Source organism: Panulirus ornatus, chromosome 67, assembly GCF_036320965.1.
Source record: "Panulirus ornatus isolate Po-2019 chromosome 67, ASM3632096v1, whole genome shotgun sequence".
Classification (NCBI taxonomy): Eukaryota; Metazoa; Arthropoda; class Malacostraca; order Decapoda; family Palinuridae; genus Panulirus; species Panulirus ornatus.
In genome coordinates, this window is record NC_092290.1 from 1,697,250 (window position 1) to 1,719,465 (window position 22,216).

Genomic DNA, 22,216 nt, shown 5'->3' on the forward strand with positions numbered 1-22,216 from the left:
ACTTCATCCACTTCCTTGAGGAGAGCAACACAGGGGGTACAATGAGGAAAATTGGTGGGGCTGAGAAGTGATAATATTGATTAATGTCACTGTGCAGTTTTCAGATGAAACACAAGGGTTTGTTCTTTTCAGGGAATTTGCTCAGGCCAGATGGTCGGTGGTACCCCAGCACTCAGCAGGAGCAAGCAAAAGAGGGCTTTGAAGGCCCAAATCTGCTAGTTTGTCTAAAAAGGGGCTTACTATCTCAAAAGATATATCAAAGTATAGTTAAACATGAACTCCTTTCTCAAAATCTCTAAGCTCTCTCTTGCTTACATAATTTCTGCTACAAGCAGTTAGCCCTTTTGTTTTCTGATTATCTTTTCCAGTACTTTACAGGTCACACTTAAAAATTGGAACATTTACCCTCTTCTGCTCCCTTTGCTCCTTACCTCCCTCTTGCAACATACTGAACAACATATCACGCAGTCTCTCAAGTGGGTCTGCACACCTTCAGCACAGGGAGAAACTTCAGAGTACCATAAGGCTTATATGGGTAAAGGAAATAAAAAATCAATAAAACTTTTTTTTTCCAACTTCAATGCTGTCTGTGACCTCTTTTCAATTTCGTTTGACTGGTGTTGAGGCTATAGTGTCTTCCACCCAGAAAACACAGTTAAACCTGTCATTCAGCTCCTTGTATATGTCTTCACACCTCTATCTAAATACTCTTCCTATGAATGCCTCATCTAATTAGCTACCCTTTAACTGACAAATTATCCCTTATGAATTAATGGAAAAGTTTTGAAATACCTCCTACTTGTAAAAATTTTCTTTTCAGAGCTTTTCTATTCCTCTCTTTTTTACACATTTCACATTTCTTTATTTGTACTGTTAATGAATGTTAATGACTGAATGGGGAGAAACTAATCAATATGCTCCCCTCTACTATGATGAGGGGGCATAAATAAACATACACACAAAAAACTTCAACCTTTGTCAAACTACTGGGAGAGACTATTTACTTGGAATGGCCAGGACACTCAAGAGGAGCAACACAGGTATGAGGTAAAAATCTCAGTCTAGACAAAAAACTGAGCTACAACAATTACCTAACATTCATGTATGGTTGTTTCTAAGAGAGAGAGGCTTGTAACTTTTCTTCTGATAACATGCAACTTACCTCTGGTTCTCCTGTCTATGCTATTGGTGAAACCTAGAAACCTGAAACTCATACAAAAACTATCACAAAGTCTACTTCCCTAAGTAGGCATCGTGTAGGTAGGTAGGTGGTTGGAAGGCAGCCAATGACCAGGAAGGTATACCACCAGTACTACTGGCCTGGGTATTCGCAGGGTTAGTGATGGCTGTGTGGTGAGCCAGAATTTCAGCAGTTATCATGCTGCATTCCTCTGACCCAGGTAGCTGTCTTTTCTTTCTGCCTCACCCACACGTGAGCTACCGGCATTCTGTCAACACACATAGAATCTCTCCTTGTCTCATATAACACTTGACAACACTTACCTCACATAGCTCGTTCATTGTAACTAGATTCTCCTGTGGTGAGAACTATGTGCTAGCCTTGCCTTTTAGTAAAATGGTAGGAGCAGTTGATAGTAGTAATAGTAGTAGGTAGGAACATTAGGGAGAAATATTATGTAGAAGTCAGCAGGAACATTAGGTAGGAGCCTCTGAAAACACTGCACAAGACTAGCCCTCTGCCAGTAGCCCATTCAGGGTGAGGCACTATGGTTAAGCAGCAGCATCGGACTTCACTAGTTATGGCAACTATTGCCATGGCCATCCCCTTGAGTTTCAGAGAGGAAAAAGCATCAGAGATACTGATAGACAGATAGATAGATAGATAGATAGATACTTCCCATAAGATAAGGGTGCTGAACAGTTGCCAGAATCATTTTTCTTGTGGGCTGCTTTTCCATATTCAAAGGATCTTTTTATTCAATTCATCCTAGTATGGAAAATCAAAAGCCTTCCATCTCCATTAATTTGCCTGGAATAGCCTCTCTTAAACCTTCCGTTCTGTTCACCATAATGTTGCTGCCCTCTCTCCCTCTTCTTCTGGTACATATATGGCCAATGCCATTGTGAGCTGTCTCCAAATCCTCTACCTTTGATATCAAAACCTGGATCCAAGGCATTCATCTGGCAGCTGCTTACCATAGTTTCTATGTGACTAGCCACATAAGGATCAACTTATGATACCCCTTTTTTCATTGAACATGTTTGTCTCTTCCTATTCCGACAACCTTTCTACTTTTATGAGTTGGGTCTATAAACACTTGTACAGACATAATTCATTTCTACCTTCTTTTCCTAATATTTTTCTTTTATATATAATGGATTTTGATTAGGGCATGTTGTCCCCAATGGTTACAATGAAAATAGTACCCAAACATCCAGCTTCTTTCAACTTGCTCTAGAGATATATCAACATTTCACTGTATGAAGCTGGTTCCAAAAGTATCAGCTTATTTCATCGAGTGCCATTTGCTACCACTTTGTTATGACTCGACAGTTATAGGTGGATTTTGAGATCAAATATACCTGTGCTTTGTCATGACTCAAGTTACAGGTGGAATTTGAGATAAAATTTACCTGTGGCCTGGCATGGCTGGATGATGCTCTGGCAGAAAAGCTAGTATCTGCATGAAGTCTGGGTGCTTGTGTTCAGGTTGGGAAGACTGAAGTCTGTGCCTCTTACTTTGTTTCATTGTGTTTATTTGTTAAACATACATGCATAAAAATAGCAAAAACAACTAGCAAAATCCATTTAATGAAAGTAAAACAATATGGGGATGGACATATCAAATGGTATGCAAACAAAAACTGGGAGGACACAGCTGCTGAGATCATCACTTCATGAATTATGTCTGTCTACAAAAATTGGTTGCCTGATGTGTTTTAACTGAAAACCTCCAGCTTTGTACCAATATCACGTTGGAGCAATCTCTCTCTAACGGTATCATCACAACTCTTGTTCACATATTTGACACTTCCATCCAAACATCATACTCATTAAGTGCATTATTGTTTGTTCATCAAGACTTCATTCAACTTCCATAAAAGTAACAAGATTTCTGGATATTACTTAAATAAGGGATACTTTTTTTAAGTACAACAGAAATCTAAAGGCATTTAATTTAAATATATACAAAGCACCCAACAGAAAAAAAATATATATGCTTCAGCTTTAAATCCTTACAACTTTGTGATTCTTTTGATATTACAACTTCCAAATAACTCAACTTTTTGTATAATTAAAAAGCATTCTTAAGCTTAAAATTTCATGCAAGTCTACCTTCACTTCTTTCCAATGGAAAATTACTTATCTATTTGCTCTCACCTTGGCAACCTCCACATGACCAGCAGAGGCAGCTTCCATGAGAGGGGTATGACCATTCTCGTTATGGTCTTCTACATTTGCGCCATGATGAAGTAATACCTAGAGTAAAAAAAAAAACGTTAGTTATAATGGTACAATAAAGGCATCCAGAGTTAAAACATAAAAGAATTTGTTATCTAATCTATTCAACATACCTTGTACAATTCTTCACTATCTGACAATTGGTTTTAAATGGTTTACTGCCTCTCCAGTCCATCCCCTATCCAAGATGTCTTTGTTTGTTAACTAAAACAGACTGACTGTTGTCAACATGCAGGCATACCTTTTAGTCTGGTTAATCCATTACAGTGCAAATGATCTTGTCCACTTCTTTCTTGAAGTTATGAAAATGATCATTTCTAATATCTTTGAAGGGAAGAGACTAAAAGGACTTGTCAAAAAATATATAGTGCCTTCTTTTTACATTGATGTTTTCACAGTCTCACTTCAGAAACATGTTACTTAACAAAACCAAAAGAACTGATATATCAACAAAAACAAGGAGATATGAAAGAGAGTGAGAAGAGCTGTTGTAACAGCAGATTGCACACGCCACCAGCACTGGAGGCCTGTGCACATCACTGGGGCCTCAACGATCATGTCCAAACATGTTAGTCCATTCTCTGCAAGAACAAGATTTTATAGCTTTGCCTTTTCTGTGCACGGCATGCAATTAAAAAAGTTTGCTGTTCTGAACTTTCATAGGTCTGCCCAATCCATGTGGAACATAGCTTTCATAGTTTTGAACAAGGTGTTTTCAAAAAAAGCTCCTATGGTAACTGAAAGTAGACAAGTGCCATGATTCACTTACCCATATAAGAGAAAACAACCTAGGTCAGTTTCTTAGCTACATAACCACATCTTGTGGTTAGAGCTGCAGTACACTGACAGATTATATACATTGTTTTGGGGAGCTACATGAGCTAATTGCATACAACAATAAATGTGACCCTGAAACAGCATGAGATATCCAAAAACTAATTGTCTGCTCCTTTCTTCACCATGTGGCTTTGGCCACATATGAAGTCAATCAATGCTTTTGCAGTTTCAGAGTTGCTTATATGTTTTATTTTCCTGGTTGTAAACACATGTATAACAGGCCAACATGTTTACATGGAATGTAAACGTTTATGCAATACTGCAATCCCCTCTCTCATCAAGAGGGAGTTCATGACCGAACAGGTTATACAAATTGTTCTTATTTGTTTTGTCATTGTTTCATAGTAGTCACATGTACTTCATAAAAGGCTCTATGCCAAAATTTAGACTTCTAGATCAACCCCTCCCCCCCTTCCCAGACACAAAGAGACAGAGGGTGGTGATAGTTGTCACATGAGATGTATAAAGAGAGAAATGATAGCGAGGTTAATAATGATGGTATAATTTTGAACCATAATGCAATAAAATGGAAGTTAACCTAGCTGTCATTTAAAGACAATGTTTCATTCATGAAAGGCATAAAACCTGTACAAGTAGCCCATTTTGATATGTAGGATGTAAAAGATGAAAGTCAATGATAGCAAAGTAAGATTCCATGTTAAGCGTCTTACATACTAATATACTGTTGTATCAGTGCACTACACATGACAGACAGACTGGGTGTGAGCAAATGTGGCCTTTCTGTCTGTTGCTGGCACTACTTGCTGACATGGGGAATGGCGATCAAATATGAAAGAAAAGGAGTTTGAATGATAAAGAACCGGAAATGAAGGCTTAAGCTGCAGGAAAGAAATACATTCTTATCCTGAAATCTGAGTAGGGGTAAAATGATTGGACAGACACATCTATGCAGTGTGCAAGTACTAGCTTGATTTCAACAGGCTAGCGAGACCCCATCCAACATCTGTAAAAGGTAGAAACTCTCCACTTAATAAATTAGAAAAGGGAATAGAATATGAAAGCTCTTCACCTTAACAACATCAGTATGGCCCCCTGCACAAGCATACATGAGAGGAGTATTGCCAGATGATGACTGGGCATTGACATCAGCATTGTGAGCTATCAAAAGCTTAACAATTTCAACATGGCCTGCAGAAGCCCCTTCCATCAGTGGGGTGCAATCCCCCTTGATGCCCCGGTCTTCAACATTGGCACGCATTGCAAGGAGAACCTGAAAGTAAAATTTTTGAGGTTTTAACAGTTATACTTGCCAAGACTCCTCTTTTCAAGGAATAAAGCATTGACAATAAATGAAAAATCTGAAGTACTTACAATACTTACACCTATCTAACAGTAACAAAATATAATTAAAATTTTTCTGCTACAAAACTGTTCTGAGCTCTAATAGCGTGTAAAAGTTTTGTAGCTATGTCAGCACAGCCAAAGTGCCAACAGTGTTACCTTTTATTTGACATACACCAAAAAATTTATTATAATTATCACACTTTATCTTATACAATAAATGGTGTTATAAGATATGTGTACGAGAAGGAAGAGAGGAAAAAGAGTGGTTCTCAGTGAATGTAGGTCTGCGGCAGGGGTACATGCTGTCTCCATGGTAGTCTAATTTGTTTATGGATGGGGTTGTTAAGGAGGTGAATGCAATAGTTATGGAGAGAGGGGCAAGTATGCAGTCTGTTGTGGATGAGAGGGCTTGGGAAGTCAGTCAGTTGCTTGCTGATGATACAGGGCTGGTGGCTGATTTGGGTGAGAAACTGCAGAAGCTGGTGACTGAGTTTGGTAAAGTGTGTGAAAGAAGAAAACTGAGAGTAAATGTGAATAAGAGCAAGGTTATTAGGTACAGTAAGGTTAAGGGACAAATCAATTGGGAGATAAGTTTGAATGGAGAAAAACTGGAGGAAGTGAAGTGATTAGATATCTGAGAGTGGATTTGGCAGTGGATAGAACCATGGAAGCGGAAGTGAGTCAAAGGGTTGGGGAGGAGGCGAAGGTTCTGGGAGCATTGAAGAATGTGTGGAAGGCGAGAACATTATCTCTGAAAGCAAAAATGGGTATGTTTGAAGGAATGGGGGTTCCAACAATGTTATGGTTGTGAGGAGTGGGCTATAGATAGGGTGTGCAGAGGAGGGTGGATGTGCTGGAAATGAGATATTTGAAGACATTATGTGGTGTCAGGTGGCTTGATCAAGTAAGTAATGAAAGGGTAAGAGAGATGTGTTGTAATAAAAAGAGTGTGGTTGAGAAAGCAGATGAGGGTGTATTGAAATGGTTTAGTCACATGGAGACAATGAGTGAGGAAAGATTGACAAAGAGGATACATGTGTCAGAGGTGGAAGGAAGGAGGAGAAGTGGGGGACCAAATTGGAGGTGGATGGATGGAGTGAAGAAGATTTGAGTGATTGGGGCCTGAACATGCACGAGGGTGAAAGGTGTGCAAGGAATTGAGTGAATTGGAATGATGTGGTATACCGGGGTCGACGTCCTGTCAATGAATTGAACCAGGGCATCTGAAGTGTCTAGGGTTAACCATGGAAAGACTTATGGAGCCTGGATGTGGAAAGGGAGCTGTGGTTTCGGTGCATGATACAGGGCAGCTAGAGACTGAGTGTGAACGAATGTGGCCTTCGTTGTCTTTTCCTAGCACTACCTCGTGCATGTGCAGGGGGAGGGGGGGTGTCATATCATGTGTGGCGGGGTGGCGACAGGAATGAATAAAGGCAGCAAGTATGAATTATGTACATGTGTATATATGTACACGTATGTGTATGTATATATATGCATACGTTGAAATGTATAAGTATGTATATGTGCGTGTGTGTGGACGTGCATGTTTATACATGTGTATGTGTTGGGCCATTCTTTCGTCTCTTTCCTTGCGCTACCTCGCTAATGCGGGAGACAGCGACAAAGTATAATAATTAATAAATATTAGACATGAAATTCATTAATAATGTTCTTTATAATAGTACAATCATAGACAATTGTAAAATTACCAGAGACCATTCAGACCCAGTAGTCAAGGGTAGGCAGGTGCCTATAATACTGCCTCCACTCATGCTAGAAACACCCTCTTTTGCCTCAACCTTGTAAACTTTCAATGCATGAAGACTCGGTGTCTATAAAATCATTCTGCATACAATCTGAAGACAGATCATCAATGAAGTAATTAATGATAATGATCTGCCTAGTCCTCCAACTCCTGCACACGCAGTGGGAGGGTGGTGCTGTTTCATGTGTGGCGAGGTGGCGAAAGGAATGGATGAAGGCAGCAAGTATGAATATGTACATGTGTACATATGTATGTATACGTTGAAATGTATAGGTATGTATATGAGCATGTGTGGGCGTTTATGTGTGCATGCATATGTGGGTGGGTTGGGCCATTCTTTCGTCTGTTTCCTTGTGCTACCTTGCTAACACAGGAGACAGCGACAAAGTATAATTAAAAAATAAAATTAAATAAAAATTAATTCAGCAAACACCCAGGCCCAATGGGAAGCCTTAAAATGCAAGTATGAAGCTTGATGCATATATTTACATCTAAAGGAAATGCTCACCTCGCATAATTTTGTGTCATATTGAAATGTTAAGCTTTCCTATCTTGAAAATGTTCACTGTAAATTGGAAATAACATTAGCATATTACCACTACTATTCTCAAGCACATCTGTTCAACTCACCTGGGCCAATTCGTAGTATCCAGCAGAGCAGGCAAGAGAGAGTAGGCTCTCTCCTTCTTCAGTGGTCTCGTGAACAGACCTCCCCTCGTCCAGTAGCCTGCGCACAGTAGGTACGTCCCCGTCTGTGCAAGCTTCCACTAAGGTGCGCTGCCCGTCCCCTGGCGTGCTGCTACTACTACTGCTGCTGCTACTGCTGCTGCTGCTGCTGCTACTACTTCCCCCCACTGTGGCTGCTGCGGCTGCTGCTGCCGCTGCCGCCGCCGCTGCTGCTGCTCCACCTACAGTCTCTGAGCGCATGCGCGTCAATGCTGCTGCAGCTTCGTCCAGTGCACACGATACACTGGATGTCAGTCGACGAAGCACCTCCGGGTCTGAGAATAATGTTCAGTATCAACTGCTTGGTATAAAGGAAAAAAATAAAATCTCTGTACCAAGGTCTGACAAAAAAGAAAGTTGTCTTAGATATGAAATAACAATAATAATGTATAGGTATATCTTTTACCCCATGTGTTGGGGGAAGAAATCTTCCCCTCGCAATCTAATATCATTAATGCCAAGTAATCAATTGCTGCTATTATGAAAAACTGCAACAAGTAGTTTCTTTCCTAAACATATTTTTCATGCATATTTGCCATTTCCCACATTAAAGAGGTAGCGTTAAGAACAGACGACTGAGCGTAAGAGTGAATATCCTCACTTCCCCCACCCCATCTTTGTTCCATCTTTTGGAAAAACAAAACAGGAGATAAGGATTTCCAGCCCCCCACTCCTACACCTTTTAGTTGCCTTCTACGACATGCAGGGAATATGTGGGAAGCACTCATTCTCCCCTAACCCCAGGGATAAAATACAAACATATATTAGTGAAAAACTGCAAAATTACACAGGAAATCTTTGAACAACTGAATATGTCATCTAACTGACTTGAAAACACACACTCACTTGAATGGACAAGCAACTTAAATATACATATCCTTTAATATTTCTTAGGATCAACAATTTTTTTCTCATATTTGTTTATAATTTTCCATGTTAGCAATGTAGTTCCAGGAAAAGATTACAAAAGCCTCATTTGTTCAAATCCAATCTATAACTGTCAAGTATAATGCACTGAAACCAGAGACCCCATCCACAACCAAGCCCCACAGACTGTTTGCTTTTTCCTCAACGATTCCCTACATCCTGGTTCAGCCTAATGATAATATATCAACCACTGGACTGTATAACACATTGCTCAAATTCTCACTATACCAAGCAAGCCTCTCACTCTCCTGATGTTCAGGTTCCAATAAATGAAAGCCTCTTTTACTACATTCTTCCTATTCCTACAATGTATACATAGGCAGCAAATGGGATTTGTCACTTAAACACATGGAAATAAACAAGATAAAACATAAACAATTCATATGCAAAACTAATGGTCTTGAGCATATGAACTACCACAAAATGCTGAAATGAACATGAACACTACACAAAAACGGAATAAAGAGTTATGTTTAATTTCTGGAAGCATCCTAGTGAGGAAGATACATATAATTCTGGTGAACATACTAAAATGATATTAGATGGAAAAAATTACTGAAATATTTAAAGTAACATCAGGAAAAGTGTGAAATATGCAAAGCATGACTACAGAAACATTCATAAAAGGAAACTAAACTCATGGCTCATGTCAATCCAAAATCAACCTATAATAAAAAAAAAAAAAAAAAATTAAATAATGAAAGGATAAGAGAGAGATATGTGGAAATAAAAAGAGTGTGGTTGAGAGAGCAGAAGAGGGTATGTTGAAATGGTTTGGACATTCTCTGATGCCTATTCCAACAGAAACTTCCTCAAAGGGGTGGCCACGGCAATAGTCTCTCCAAAACTAAAAAATTCCAGTTCCGCTTCTTATCCTCTAGTGCCTCATCCTTAACATGCCACTGGTAGAGGGCAAGTCTAGTGCAGTGTTTGCATAGGCTCCTACTCAATGTTCCTCATGACTACTACTACCAAATGCTCCTGCCTACTACTTCTAGCTAATGATTCTACCTAATGTACCTACTTAAACATTCCTAACTAAAACTTCTATCTACTGCTCTTATCATTTTGCCAAAAGGCAAGGCTAGTGCACAGTGCTCACCACAGGAAAGTCAAGTTATGAAGAATGAGCAGCATAATCTAATGTTGTCAAGTGTTACATGTGACAAGGAGAGATTATATATCTGGACAAAATGCCAGTAATCCACATGTTAGTGAGGCATAGAGAAAAGACAGCTACTTAAGTCAGATGAGTGCAACTTGACAACCACTATAATGCTGGCTCACTAAGCAGATTGTCACTGATCCTCTCGACACCCAGGCGAGTAGTACTATGCATAATAGCAAGAACAGGGCATCCCTACACACAGTGCTACTGCCTCTTTGGTAACCAAGATAAATATGCTAAAGTGAGTAGATGTAAAATAATCAGGATACATTAATCAAACTGAGAAATTTCTCTGATCCTTGATAGCCCTGCATGTCCCTCATGATGACATTTCAATGGTACCACGTAACTAACTGAACTCTTTTAGTGACTTCATCCACAGCTCACATGAGACTAAACTAACAAACTGTACATAATTTTCATGTTTCAGCAACAAATGTCATTCATATAAATAGCAATTTCAAGCTTCTGAGCATCATGTGAATATTTTTTATCACTTTTCTACAAGTTTTGCAGCCACTATACACATAAATGCATTAACGTGCTTTATCTAAGTTGCAAAGAATACTGAAATACCGAGGCAGTGATACCTCTACTATCCAACAAGCTAATTCCACTTCTCCCATTTGAACCCACCTCCTTCTTTTGATACTTTCAAATAACAGCCACAAAGGTATAAAAATACTTTAATAAATATCTATGATAACTGACCTGCAGCTTCTAAGAGTGCAACTAGCCGAGAATGAGTATCGGGGTCAAAATGTGGCTGAGTATGGTGTGGTGAGGCAGTACCAAGGTCCGGTGTGGTGGCAGTGGCATGGGCTGCGGCCGACAACAGGAACTTGTTGCGTACGCTCCCTGCTGCTCCACCCACCTCCTCCTCCTCCCCCTCCCCCTCACCCAAGGCGAACGGCTCCACCTGAGGATAGAGGATAAAAGTTTAATCCACACCAGCAATGTAAGTGAATAAAACATTGTACACTAAAACTACTGGAACTTGTTTTCCTGAAACTTTTAAATCTGGTTAAGTGTACGTTATGCCTCTCTTAAATTTACTGAATCAAGAAAGTCTTGAGTTACTTGTGGCTTTTTTATTCATGAACAAAAACTGATAGGTGTTGTTGAGGCTACTACTAATTTCAGGTTTAAATTTTGAAAAATATTTCACAACGTGGCATGAAATATGCCAAGATTTATCTATGAAGCATGTCCAAGACCTATGCAAGCGTATATCTCAGGGTCCATCCATTTACTAGCAGTTAACCAAAAGGCACCTGGAGCACAGACACCTGCCTGAAATTGCTATTCTTACAGTATTTACAACTAAAACCCTTAAAGCGTGAAAGTAAACGTGGTTTACAATTCATTGTGTTATACAGTATAAAAACACCATCTGAAATAGACCAGACTTTCTCAACTACTCACTGTAAAAAATAAGCATATCAATATAAGAAAAGACTTTCTCATCTACTCACTGTAAAAAAATAAGCATATCAACAGGAAAACCACACTGTTAATCCAATGGCTGTAGATGTGCCATATCAATGCTGTATGCCTCTAGCAGTTGACTGTGAATGTGTAAAAATCCCAAGTGTAGTAAGTAGGAGAGAAGCGTGTCAGAAAACAAGTATTGGCAACTTTTGCCCATATCACTTCCATATGTCTGGTCAGTAACAATCAAAATGCAGAGAAGGGTGGCACATCAAGCATGAACTGCCACGTGGCAACAGCATAGGAAAATTAACATAATTTGTTTATGGATGGGGTTGTTAGGGAGGTAAATGCAAGAGTCCTGGAAAGAGGGGCAAGTATGAAGTCTGTTGGGGATGAGAGAGCTTGGGAAGTGAGTCAGTTGTTGTTCGCTGATGATACAGCGCTGGTGGCTGATTCATGTGAGAAACTGCAGAAGCTGGTGACTGAGTTTGGTAAAGTGTGTGGAAGAAGAAAGTTAAGAGTAAATGTGAATAAGAGCAAGGTTATTAGGTACAGTAGGGTTGAGGGTCAAGTCAATTGGGAGGTGAGTTTGAATGGAGAAAAACTGGAGGAAGTGAAGTGTTTTAGATACCTGGGAGTGGATCTGTCAGCGGATGGAACCATGGAAGCGGAAGTGGATCATAGGGTGGGGGAGGGGGCGAAAATTTTGGGAGCCTTGAAAAATGTGTGGAAGTCGAGAACATTATCTCGGAAAGCAAAAATGGGTATGTTTGAAGGAATAGTGGTTCCAACAATGTTGTATGGTTGCGAGGCGTGGGCTATGGATAGAGTTGTGCGCAGGAGGATGGATGTGCTGGAAATGAGATGTTTGAGGACAATGTGTGGTGTGAGGTGGTTTGATCGAGTAAGTAACGTAAGGGTAAGAGAGATGTGTGGAAATAAAAAGAGCGTGGTTGAGAGAGCAGAAGAGGGTGTTTTGAAATGGTTTGGGCACATGGAGAGAATGAGTGAGGAAAGATTGACCAAGAGGATATATGTGTCGGAGGTGGAGGGAACGAGGAGAAGAGGGAGACCAAATTGGAGGTGGAAAGATGGAGTGAAAAAGATTTTGTGTGATCGGGGCCTGAACATGCAGGAGGGTGAAAGGAGGGCAAGGAATAGAGTGAATTGGAGCGATGTGGTATACAGGGGTTGACGTGCTGTCAGTGGATTGAATCAAGACATGTGAAGCGTCTGGGGTAAACCATGGAAAGCTGTGTAGGTATGTATATTTGCGTGTGTGGACGTGTGTATGTACATGTGTATGGGGGGGGGGGGGTTGGGCCATTTCTTTCGTCTGTTTCCTTGCGCTACCTCGCAAACGCGGGAGACAGCGACAAAGTATAAAAAAAAAAAAAAAAAAAAAAAAAAAAAAAAAAATCAATGGAAACTGGAAAATGATAAACATGCCACAGTGTAATGTGTATAAATTATAGCATATACATTGGAGAAGCCCACAAAACATTCAATAAAGTACTTCTACGCAGTTGTAATATCAAGTGTCTGCTTCAGAAAAAACAATTGAACAGTATAGCAAAAATGTAGGCAAACATATATCTATTACCATTTTAGCTGAGATGCCACAGGCAACCGAGGCCCTAATTTAGACCATCTCATTAACACACACACACACACATTATATATATATATATATATATATATATATATATATAGTAAAAGCTTTGCGGAAGATGAAAGACGGCAAGGCAGCAGGTTTGGATGGTATTGCAGTGGAATTTATTAAAAAAGGGGGTGACTGTATGTATTGCTGACTAGTTGGTAAGGTTATTTAATGTATGTATGACTCATGGTGAGGTGCCTGAGGATTGGCGGAATGCTTGCATAGTGCCACTGTACAAAGGCAAAGGGGATAAAAGTGAGTGCTCAAATTACAGAGATATAAGTTTGTTGAGTATTCCTGGCAAATTATATGGGAGGGTATTGACTGAGAGGGTGAAGGCATGTACAGAGCATCAGATTGGGGAAGAGCACTGTGGTTTCAGAAGTGGTAGAGGATGTGTGGATCAGGTGTTTGCGTTGAAGAATGTATGCGAGAAATACTTAGAAAAGCAAATGGATTTGTATGTAGCATTTATGGATTTGGAGAAGGCATATGATAGAGTTTATAGAGATGCTCTGTGGAAGGTATTCAGAATATATGGTGTGGGAGGGAAGTTGTTAGAAGCAGTGAAAAGTTTTTATCGAGGATGTAAGGCATGTGTACATGTAGGAAGAGAGGAAAATGATTGGTTCTCAGTGAATGTAGGTCTGCGGTAGGGGTGTGTGATGTCTCCATGGTTGTTTAACTTGTTTATAGATGGGGTTGTTAGGGAGGTAAATGCAAGAGTTTTGGAAAGAGGGGCAAGTATGCAGTCTGTTGTGGATGAGAGAGCTTGGGAAATAAGTCAGTTGTTCACTGAAGATACAGCGCTGGTGGCTGATTCGTGTGAGAAACTGCAGAAGCTGGTGACTGAGTTTGGTAAAGTGTGTGAATGAAGAAAGCTGAGAATAATTGTGAATAAGGTTATTAGGTACAGTAGGGTTGAGGGACAAGTCAATGGGGAGGTAAGTTTGAATGGAGAAAAACTGGAGGAAGTGAAGTGTTTCAGATATCTGGGAGTGGATTTGGCAGCGGATGGAACCATGGAAGCGGAAGTGAGTCACAGGGTTGGGGAGGAGGTGAAGGTTCTGGGAGCATTGAAGATTGTGTGGAAAGCGAGAACATTCTCTCTGAAAGCAAAAATGGGTATGTTTGAAGGAATAGTGGTTCCAAGTGTTATATGGTCGCGAGGCGTGGGCTATGGATAGAGTTGTGTGGAGGAGGGTGGATGTGCTGGAAATGAAATGTTCGAGGACAATATGTGGTGTGAGGTGGTTTGATTGAGTGAGTAATAATAGGGTAAGAGAGATGTGTGGTAATAAAAAAGAGCATGGTTGAGAGAGCAGAAGAGGGTGTTTTGAAATGGTTTGGTCACATGGAGAGAATGACTGAGGAAAGATTGACAAAGAGGATATATGTCAGAGGTGGAGGGAACAAGAAGTGGAAGACCAAATTAGAGGTGGCAAGATGGAGTGAAAAAGATTTTGAGTGATCAGGGCCTGAACATGAAGGAGGGTGAAAGAGGTGCAAGGAATAGAGTGAATTGGAACGATGTGGTATACCGGGGTCGACGTGCTGTCAGTGGATTGAACCAGGGCATGTAAAGCGTCTGGGGTAAACCATAGAAAGTTCTGTGGGGCCTAGATGTGGAAAGGGAGCTGTGGTTTCGGTGCATTATTACATGACAGCTAGAGACTGAGTGTGAACGAATGTGGCCTTTGTTGTCTTTTCCTAGCGCTACCTCACGCACATGAGGGGGGAGGGAGTTGATATTTCACTGCACACGAGGGGGGAGGGGGTTGATATTTCATGTGTGGCGGGGTGATGGGAATGAACAAAGGCAGACAGTATGAATTATGTACATGTCTATATATGTATATGTCTGTGTGTATATATATATGTATATGTTGAGATGTAAAGGTATGTACATTTGCGTGTGTGGACGTGTATGTACATACATGTGTATGTGGGTGGGTTGGGCCATTCTTTCGTCTGTTTCCTTGCGCTACCTCACTAACGTGGGAGACAGCAACAAAGCAAAATAAAATATATACATATATATGAGCGAGGTACTCATTTTATCAACAAACCCCTAGGGAAGGATGAACATCTGGGTTGACTGTAGACCAACTATTGCAACCAGAATACAAGTGAAAAAAGTAAGATCATTAGATTTAACAAGGTAGTGCCAGGAACAGTAGAAGAAAGGCCAATTATGCTCACATTCTTACTGACCTAAATTGGAGATGGAAGGATGAAGTGGAAAAGATTTTGAGCAATTGGGGCCTGAACATGCGGGAGGATGAAAGGCATGCATAGAACAGAGTGAACTGGAGTGATATGGTACACTGGCGCCAACAACCTGGGCATGTGAAGCATCTGCAGTAAACCATGGAAAGGTCTGTGGGGCCTGGATGTGCTTAAGGACTTAGGCGTGGTTTCTGTGCATTACATGCAACAGTTTGTGTATGTATGCAAGCAGATGTGGCCTCTCTTCATATGTTTCCTGGCGCTACCTTGTTCATGCAGGAGGTGGCAATCGGTCAAGAAGACAAGCATGTCTGTTTTTCTAATCTTTCATGAATTTGTACTGTTTCCTGAGTGGTCGGGTGGCATCAGGAATGAATGACAGCAAACAAGAATGAACATGTACATGTTTATATATGTATACATACGTGTATGTATAAGTATATAATTTTCTTTCATTATGACTTGATCACCATTTCCTGCATAAGCAAGGTAGTGCCAGGAAAGAGGCAAAGAACAGCCCCTCCACTCACACACACACGTATATACATATTTTCTTCATACTATTTGCCATTTCTTGCATTAGCAAGGTAGCATTAAGAACAGAGGATTGAGCCTTTGAGGGAATATCCTCACTTGGCCCCCTTCTCTGTTCCTTCTTTTGGAAAATTAAAAACGAGAGGGGAGGATTTCCAGCCCCCAGCTCCCTTCCCTTTTAGTTGCCGTCTACGACATGCAGGGAATGCGTGGGGAGTATTCTTTCTCCCCATCCCCAGGGATTATATATATATATATATATATATATATATATATATATATATATATATATATATATATAAATATATATATATATATATATATATATATATATATATATATTTTATCTTTATTTTGCTTTGTTGCTGTCTCCCGCGTTAGCGAGGTAGCGCAAGGAAACAGACGAAAGAATGGCCCAACCCACCCACATACACATGTATATACATACATGTCCACACACAGCACATATACATACCTATATATCTCAATGTATACATATATATACACACACAGACATATACATATATACCCATGTACATAATTCATACTATCTGCCTTTACTCATTCCCATCGCCACCCCGCCACACATGGAATAACAACACCCTCCCCCCTCATGTGTGCAAGGTAGCGCTAGGAAACGACAACAAAGGCCACATTCGTTCACTCAGTCTCTAGCTGTCATGTAATAATGCACCGAAACCACAGCTCGCTTTCCACATCCAGGCCCCACAGAACTTTCCATGGTTTACCCCAGACGCTTCACATGCCCTGGTTCAATCCATTGACAGCACGTCATACACACACACACACACATATATATATATATATATATATATATATATATATATATATATATATATATATATATCTCATCATTATACTTACTCGCTGTTTCCTGCATCAGCGAGGTAGTGCCAGGAAACAGACGAAGAATGGCCCATCCACTCACATACACATACATATACATAAATACCCATACACACATACATATATGCCCATGCACATATACTTGCTTGCCTTCATCCATTCTTGGTGCTACCCCGGCACACAGAAAATAGCACCACTATCCCCAGCATCAGCAATGTAGCTTAAAAAAAAAAAGGGGGGGGGGGGGGGGGGGGGGGTTGTACATTCACTCACACTCAGCCTCTAGCTACCATGTGTAATGCACTGAAACCAGATCTCACTACCCACATCCAGGCTCCACAGACCTTTCCATGGTTTACACCAGGCACTTCACATGCCATGGTTCAGTCCACAACGACAGCACGTCAACCCCAGTATACCACATCATTCTAATTCACTCTATTCCTTGCATGCCTCTCACCCTCCTGTATGTTCAGGCCCCAATCGCTCAAAATCTTTTCACTCCATCCTTTATCTCCAATCTGGTATCCTGCTTCTCCTTGTTCCTTACGCCTCTGACACATATATCCTCTTTGTCAATCTTTCAGTACTCATTCTCTCCACATGTACAAACTATTTCAACATACTCCCATAAATGTGCATATACATACACACATATATAAACATATATACATACACACACATACATATATACACAGGTAGATATTCATGCTTGCTTACCTTCATTCATTCCTGTTGCCACCTCACCCCACAAGAAACAGCATCGCCACCTCATGCTTCAACGAGGGTGTGGCGATGTACACATACATATTATCATTATACTTGATCGCTGTTTCCCACGTCAGCAAGATAGTGCCAGGCAAGAGACAAAGAATGGCCAATCCACTCATATAAACATATATCTATATTTATCTATTCATTACACATAATCGCTGTTTCCCATATTAGCGAGGTAGCACCAGGAAACAAATGAATGGCCCACCCACAAATATACATACATAAACATCCATACATGCACATATACATATATATCAATACAGACATATACATATATACATAAGCACATACTCATACTTGCTTGACTTCATCCAATCCTAGCAACATCCCGCCCCACAGGAAACACCATTTTTATAAACAAACCAAACTAATATAACAACTCTACTTCCAAAATATAAATCAAATTACTTTCCACACCTTTCAAGGAGAAAATTTACCCACTCATAAAACATAAAGGATAAAGCCGTGGTGATAACTTACTCTTCTCATGCCTACTTAAAACCTGACAAATTTTTCTTACAAAAAGTTCTTGCAATGATCATGAAATGAAAAGTATGTGAAAAGAGGAAAAGAGATACTACATAACTCAGCTGGTGTCACCTCTCATTTCTGTTTTGCCTTACTGATGACATTTACCTATAGAGCAACATCTAAAAGGAGAATTATCTTCAAATACTTTAAGGATTTCAAATGTTTATGTTGACTAACAGCTTGGGGTCTATACTGCTTTTAGTTTTAAAATAATGATGTGTAAAATATGACAAACTGCTATCATCACTGCTTCCAAAATGCTGTGCTTCATTTGTTGCAGCTGATTTTGCCTTGTTCCTTTCAACAACGAAATGCATCAGGAATTCCAAAAATTTTTTGAATCACTGGCCATCACCTCTTTAAGTTGATGCAGGACATTCAATGTGACAGTTTTAATATGTGACCTCTATGTTAAAGAAGTCTGTGTGAAATAAAACATACAAATTTAGTTATTAAACATAAGCCACTGTGAACCACAATATACCACATTCCTGATGGGCTCAACTCTTAAGTTTGTCAAAATCACCATTCAACAGTTTTCAAGAACGTTTTCCTCGTATACAGTGAATAAAAGTTCTTGCATACTGTTGCACTTCTAATCCACCTAAATTAGTTAAGAGAAAATCACTTACTGTAACTTAAAACAAAGCTTACCTAAACTGGGTTGGAAAAGCCTATCCTTGGTTAAATTAGACTGCGTATGATTTGACCATCCCAATTTGAAGTTCATTACACAGTACTTAGCCCCACATAATCCCTTACCTTCAAATACAAATTCCTCCCTATGCTGTACATGAGTGCATTACTGGGTGTGAAAATCATACTATTCGCAAAAAATTTCACAATTACAGCACAAGCTCAAATGCCCTGTGAGATTAATTTGAAACAAGTTAATAAGGTGGTTCAAGGAAAGTAACCAATCATCATAGCTATAAAGTAAAGCTATTTCTCAAAACCCTGCATAGAAATTCCTAAGATGTCCTAATCATCAACTACCTATTTACCAATCACAAAACATATTGCATTACTAGCAACCAAAACAATTACATTATGACCAAAAATTAAGAGTAAAAATACCTACCAAAAATCAATCACTTAAAAATTAAGATACTGTTGATACCACTAAAATCAAACACTGAGAAATAATAATATATCAAAATCAAGGATAATACTATGCACTTCTAAGCAAGCACTAAAAATATTCAGCAGAGATCCTCAATGAGCTGCTCATGAATTCTAACAAAAAGTGTGAATAAAAGTTACATTTCACCTAAATTTGGATTTAACATAATTTTTTAGTGTCTAAAATTAGTGCTTGCTTGATGTGAGAGGAAGTACACATGGACAATGGAAAAGATTACTGGAAAAATGCAAAACATTCAAGACAAATCAAAGACATGATGGAAGGATATTTAGAAGACACAATAGGGATTCAACATACATCCAAGATAAGTGAGTGGGAATAGTCAAGGATTCTACTTGCAAGGTATACATTATAAAAAGGGCAAAGTTAAAGATTAAAAATATTGGGAACAACGTAAATAAGACACAGGAAAGGATTCAATACAGAAAAAGGGATCATTTATAGGAGGCAATAAGTATGGATTAAATACAGCTGCAACTGGATATGAAGTAATCAGTAACAATCTACATAAAGTGAGAGATGGACTGATGGAAGGTATCAAGGAGAATTTAAAAAGGCAATTACCTGGATTTTGAACTCACAGCAAGTCAAACTTCTGCTATTCAACAGGATACTGACATACATAAATCCATAATAGCAACAACACTTCAGAATCTTAATCCCATGTGTATCCTAACCTATAGCTCACTATGTAACAAATACATGACAAAAATTAATGAACAGAAATAGTTGTATTACATATTACCTATGGCCAATAGTAGGTAACATTTGCTCCTATTCTCATAAGTATAAATTCTTTATAAAGATTAGGTACTATTAAGTGCTCATACTCTAGAAAGAAGAAGAAAAAAAAAAGGATTGAAGGGGACTAAGGTATAAAAATAAAACCCATCTACACTAATCCCTAACCATTCCCCTAATGGTTAGGGATTAGTGTAGGAGGGTTTTATTTTGTCTTTTTTGTGGCATGCCTTTCTTGCAACTAAGCCCTTTAGATTAGGCACAGTTCAGAATCACTGAATTCACACAGTGAAAACTATTAAAACTAGAATTTCAAGTTATGCAAGGTTAGTGTTTCTGGTTAAAATTCAACCGAGTGGAGATGCTGGGAAACTTTGTATCTCCACTCAGTTAAATCTTAACCAAAAATAATCCCCTTACATTATCTGTAACTCTAGTTTCAATCATTTTTTTACCATCTGTGTGAATTCAGTGATTCTGAACTGTGCCTAATCTTCAGAACTGAGAAGCAAGAAAAAAGCATTCCACAAAAAAAAGACGACTCACGTAAACTGCTATTCATTGTAATTTCCAAGAATTAATCAGATATTGCTAATAAAAAAAATGAGCATGATCTCATTTATATATAGGGTTACACTAACTAAACAGATTAACAAAGTTATGTAACACTGTATATACAGACATTCAAGCAACAAAGATGAAAAAATATGGAAAAAGGGTTAAATCTTGAGAAACAAGTTAAGCTTTACCTAATAAATCAACCAAAGCATCATGAAAAATGACAGAAGAATAATAAATCACAAATAAACTGAGATGCAGAGTTATTTAAATCAACTGCTTAATGAAACCTTCACCATCAAATTTCCCTATAATGATTCCTAAGCATGTTATGAGCTTTTCACTTTTATGTTAACCCGTGTTAAGTGTTTCCACCGATACTATAATTATTCATTCCCCAATCATATTTACTGAGGATCCAAACAATAGCTTCCAATCATTCCTAAACATTATGAAAAGAGCTTCCTCCAACACTCAAAAGGTCCGCATATGATCATCTGTAGAAGCAATGTGGAGGTCACGATTGTGGTTGTTGCAGAGACTAAACATGGTGGCCATCAGCTGCTTCTTCCTCAAATCTCGCCTTCAGCCGCGTAACATCGCATCTTCCCTCAAGACCGTCTGAGCGTACCAACCACAAATCCAGTGAAATATGAGAGGGAAATATGATGGTGTAAAGAGGGGGAATGGAGAGAGTGGGTTACATGAGAGGGGCTGGGGTCAGCAAGGGAGCCACCGGACCCTCCTCACCCACACCCATGCAACTCCCCATATGTCTCTCCCCACTCACCACATCCTCTAACTTCCCTGCCTTACACCCACCTAACACTGGTGTACAAGCCCTTGCATGCGTGGCTAGGCAGGCTGGCAGGAGGGGGAGCACAACTGGGTTAACTGACTGGCCTGCTGTATTGTTTGTCAATACGGTTGAAAATCGTACGCGCTCGGCCTACTCCGTTGCGTACAATTTTGCATCATATTGTACAACAGAGGAATATTTTTCCACAAATTTTATCACGAATCAAAAATTCAAACTACGTACCTCCGATTCGTCGCCTTCTTCGCTATCTGATTCGCCAGATACTGTGAAAAATTTATCTTGGAGGTCCGCATACGTTTGGCATTTATCCGGGGTGCCTGGTCTCAAGGTGGCGGTCGAGTCGGACTTCGCACCCTCCAGTATTGAGCTCTCTTTTTCGCTGTCGGCGACAGGTCCCTGTACTACATTCTGCATCTTTCACAACTAGATTATTCTCTTGGCATCAACAAGTATGCCAAAGTCTTAAAATCACCATCTGAATGGATAAAAATCACTTGTTCCGAGTAATAATCACTTCAGGCAAACACCCGCCATGTTACATTACAGACTGAGAAAGACCCGGATGAGCCTGTTCCAATAACCTGATAGAATCTCCCAACCCATCACGTGAAGAAAACCAAATTTTTACTATACTTCCATGTAGCAAATAATCTTATTTTCTACAAAATTCCTCAACTTATTTATGTAGTAGTAAAATGATGTACAAGAAGGGTTGGTTACAGCATGGTATATATTTTGAAATTTCTTCCACACATGGTTCCGGTATTCA

At 39.5% G+C, this 22,216-nt stretch overlaps 1 protein-coding gene across 2 annotated transcripts in view; it reads right to left on the minus strand.

Moving 5' to 3' along the window:
• mask (multiple ankyrin repeats single KH domain) overlaps positions 1–22,004 on the minus strand; it is a 56,691-nt gene extending 34,687 nt beyond the window's left edge. The window contains exons 1-5 of one of the 2 annotated variants that reach the window (XM_071658844.1): positions 21,670–22,004; positions 10,864–11,071; positions 7,962–8,332; positions 5,292–5,492; positions 3,344–3,442 (exon numbers count right to left, since the gene is read on the minus strand). In XM_071658844.1, coding sequence (XP_071514945.1) covers positions 3,344–3,442; positions 5,292–5,492; positions 7,962–8,332; positions 10,864–11,071; positions 21,670–21,861 — 1,071 coding nt within the window. In that variant the 5' untranslated portion in view covers positions 21,862–22,004. The remainder of the gene's footprint in view (positions 1–3,343; positions 3,443–5,291; positions 5,493–7,961; positions 8,333–10,863; positions 11,072–21,669) is intronic. The other variant, XM_071658845.1, reaches the window with a different exon arrangement.
• Between the last annotated feature and the right edge of the window lie 212 nt (positions 22,005–22,216).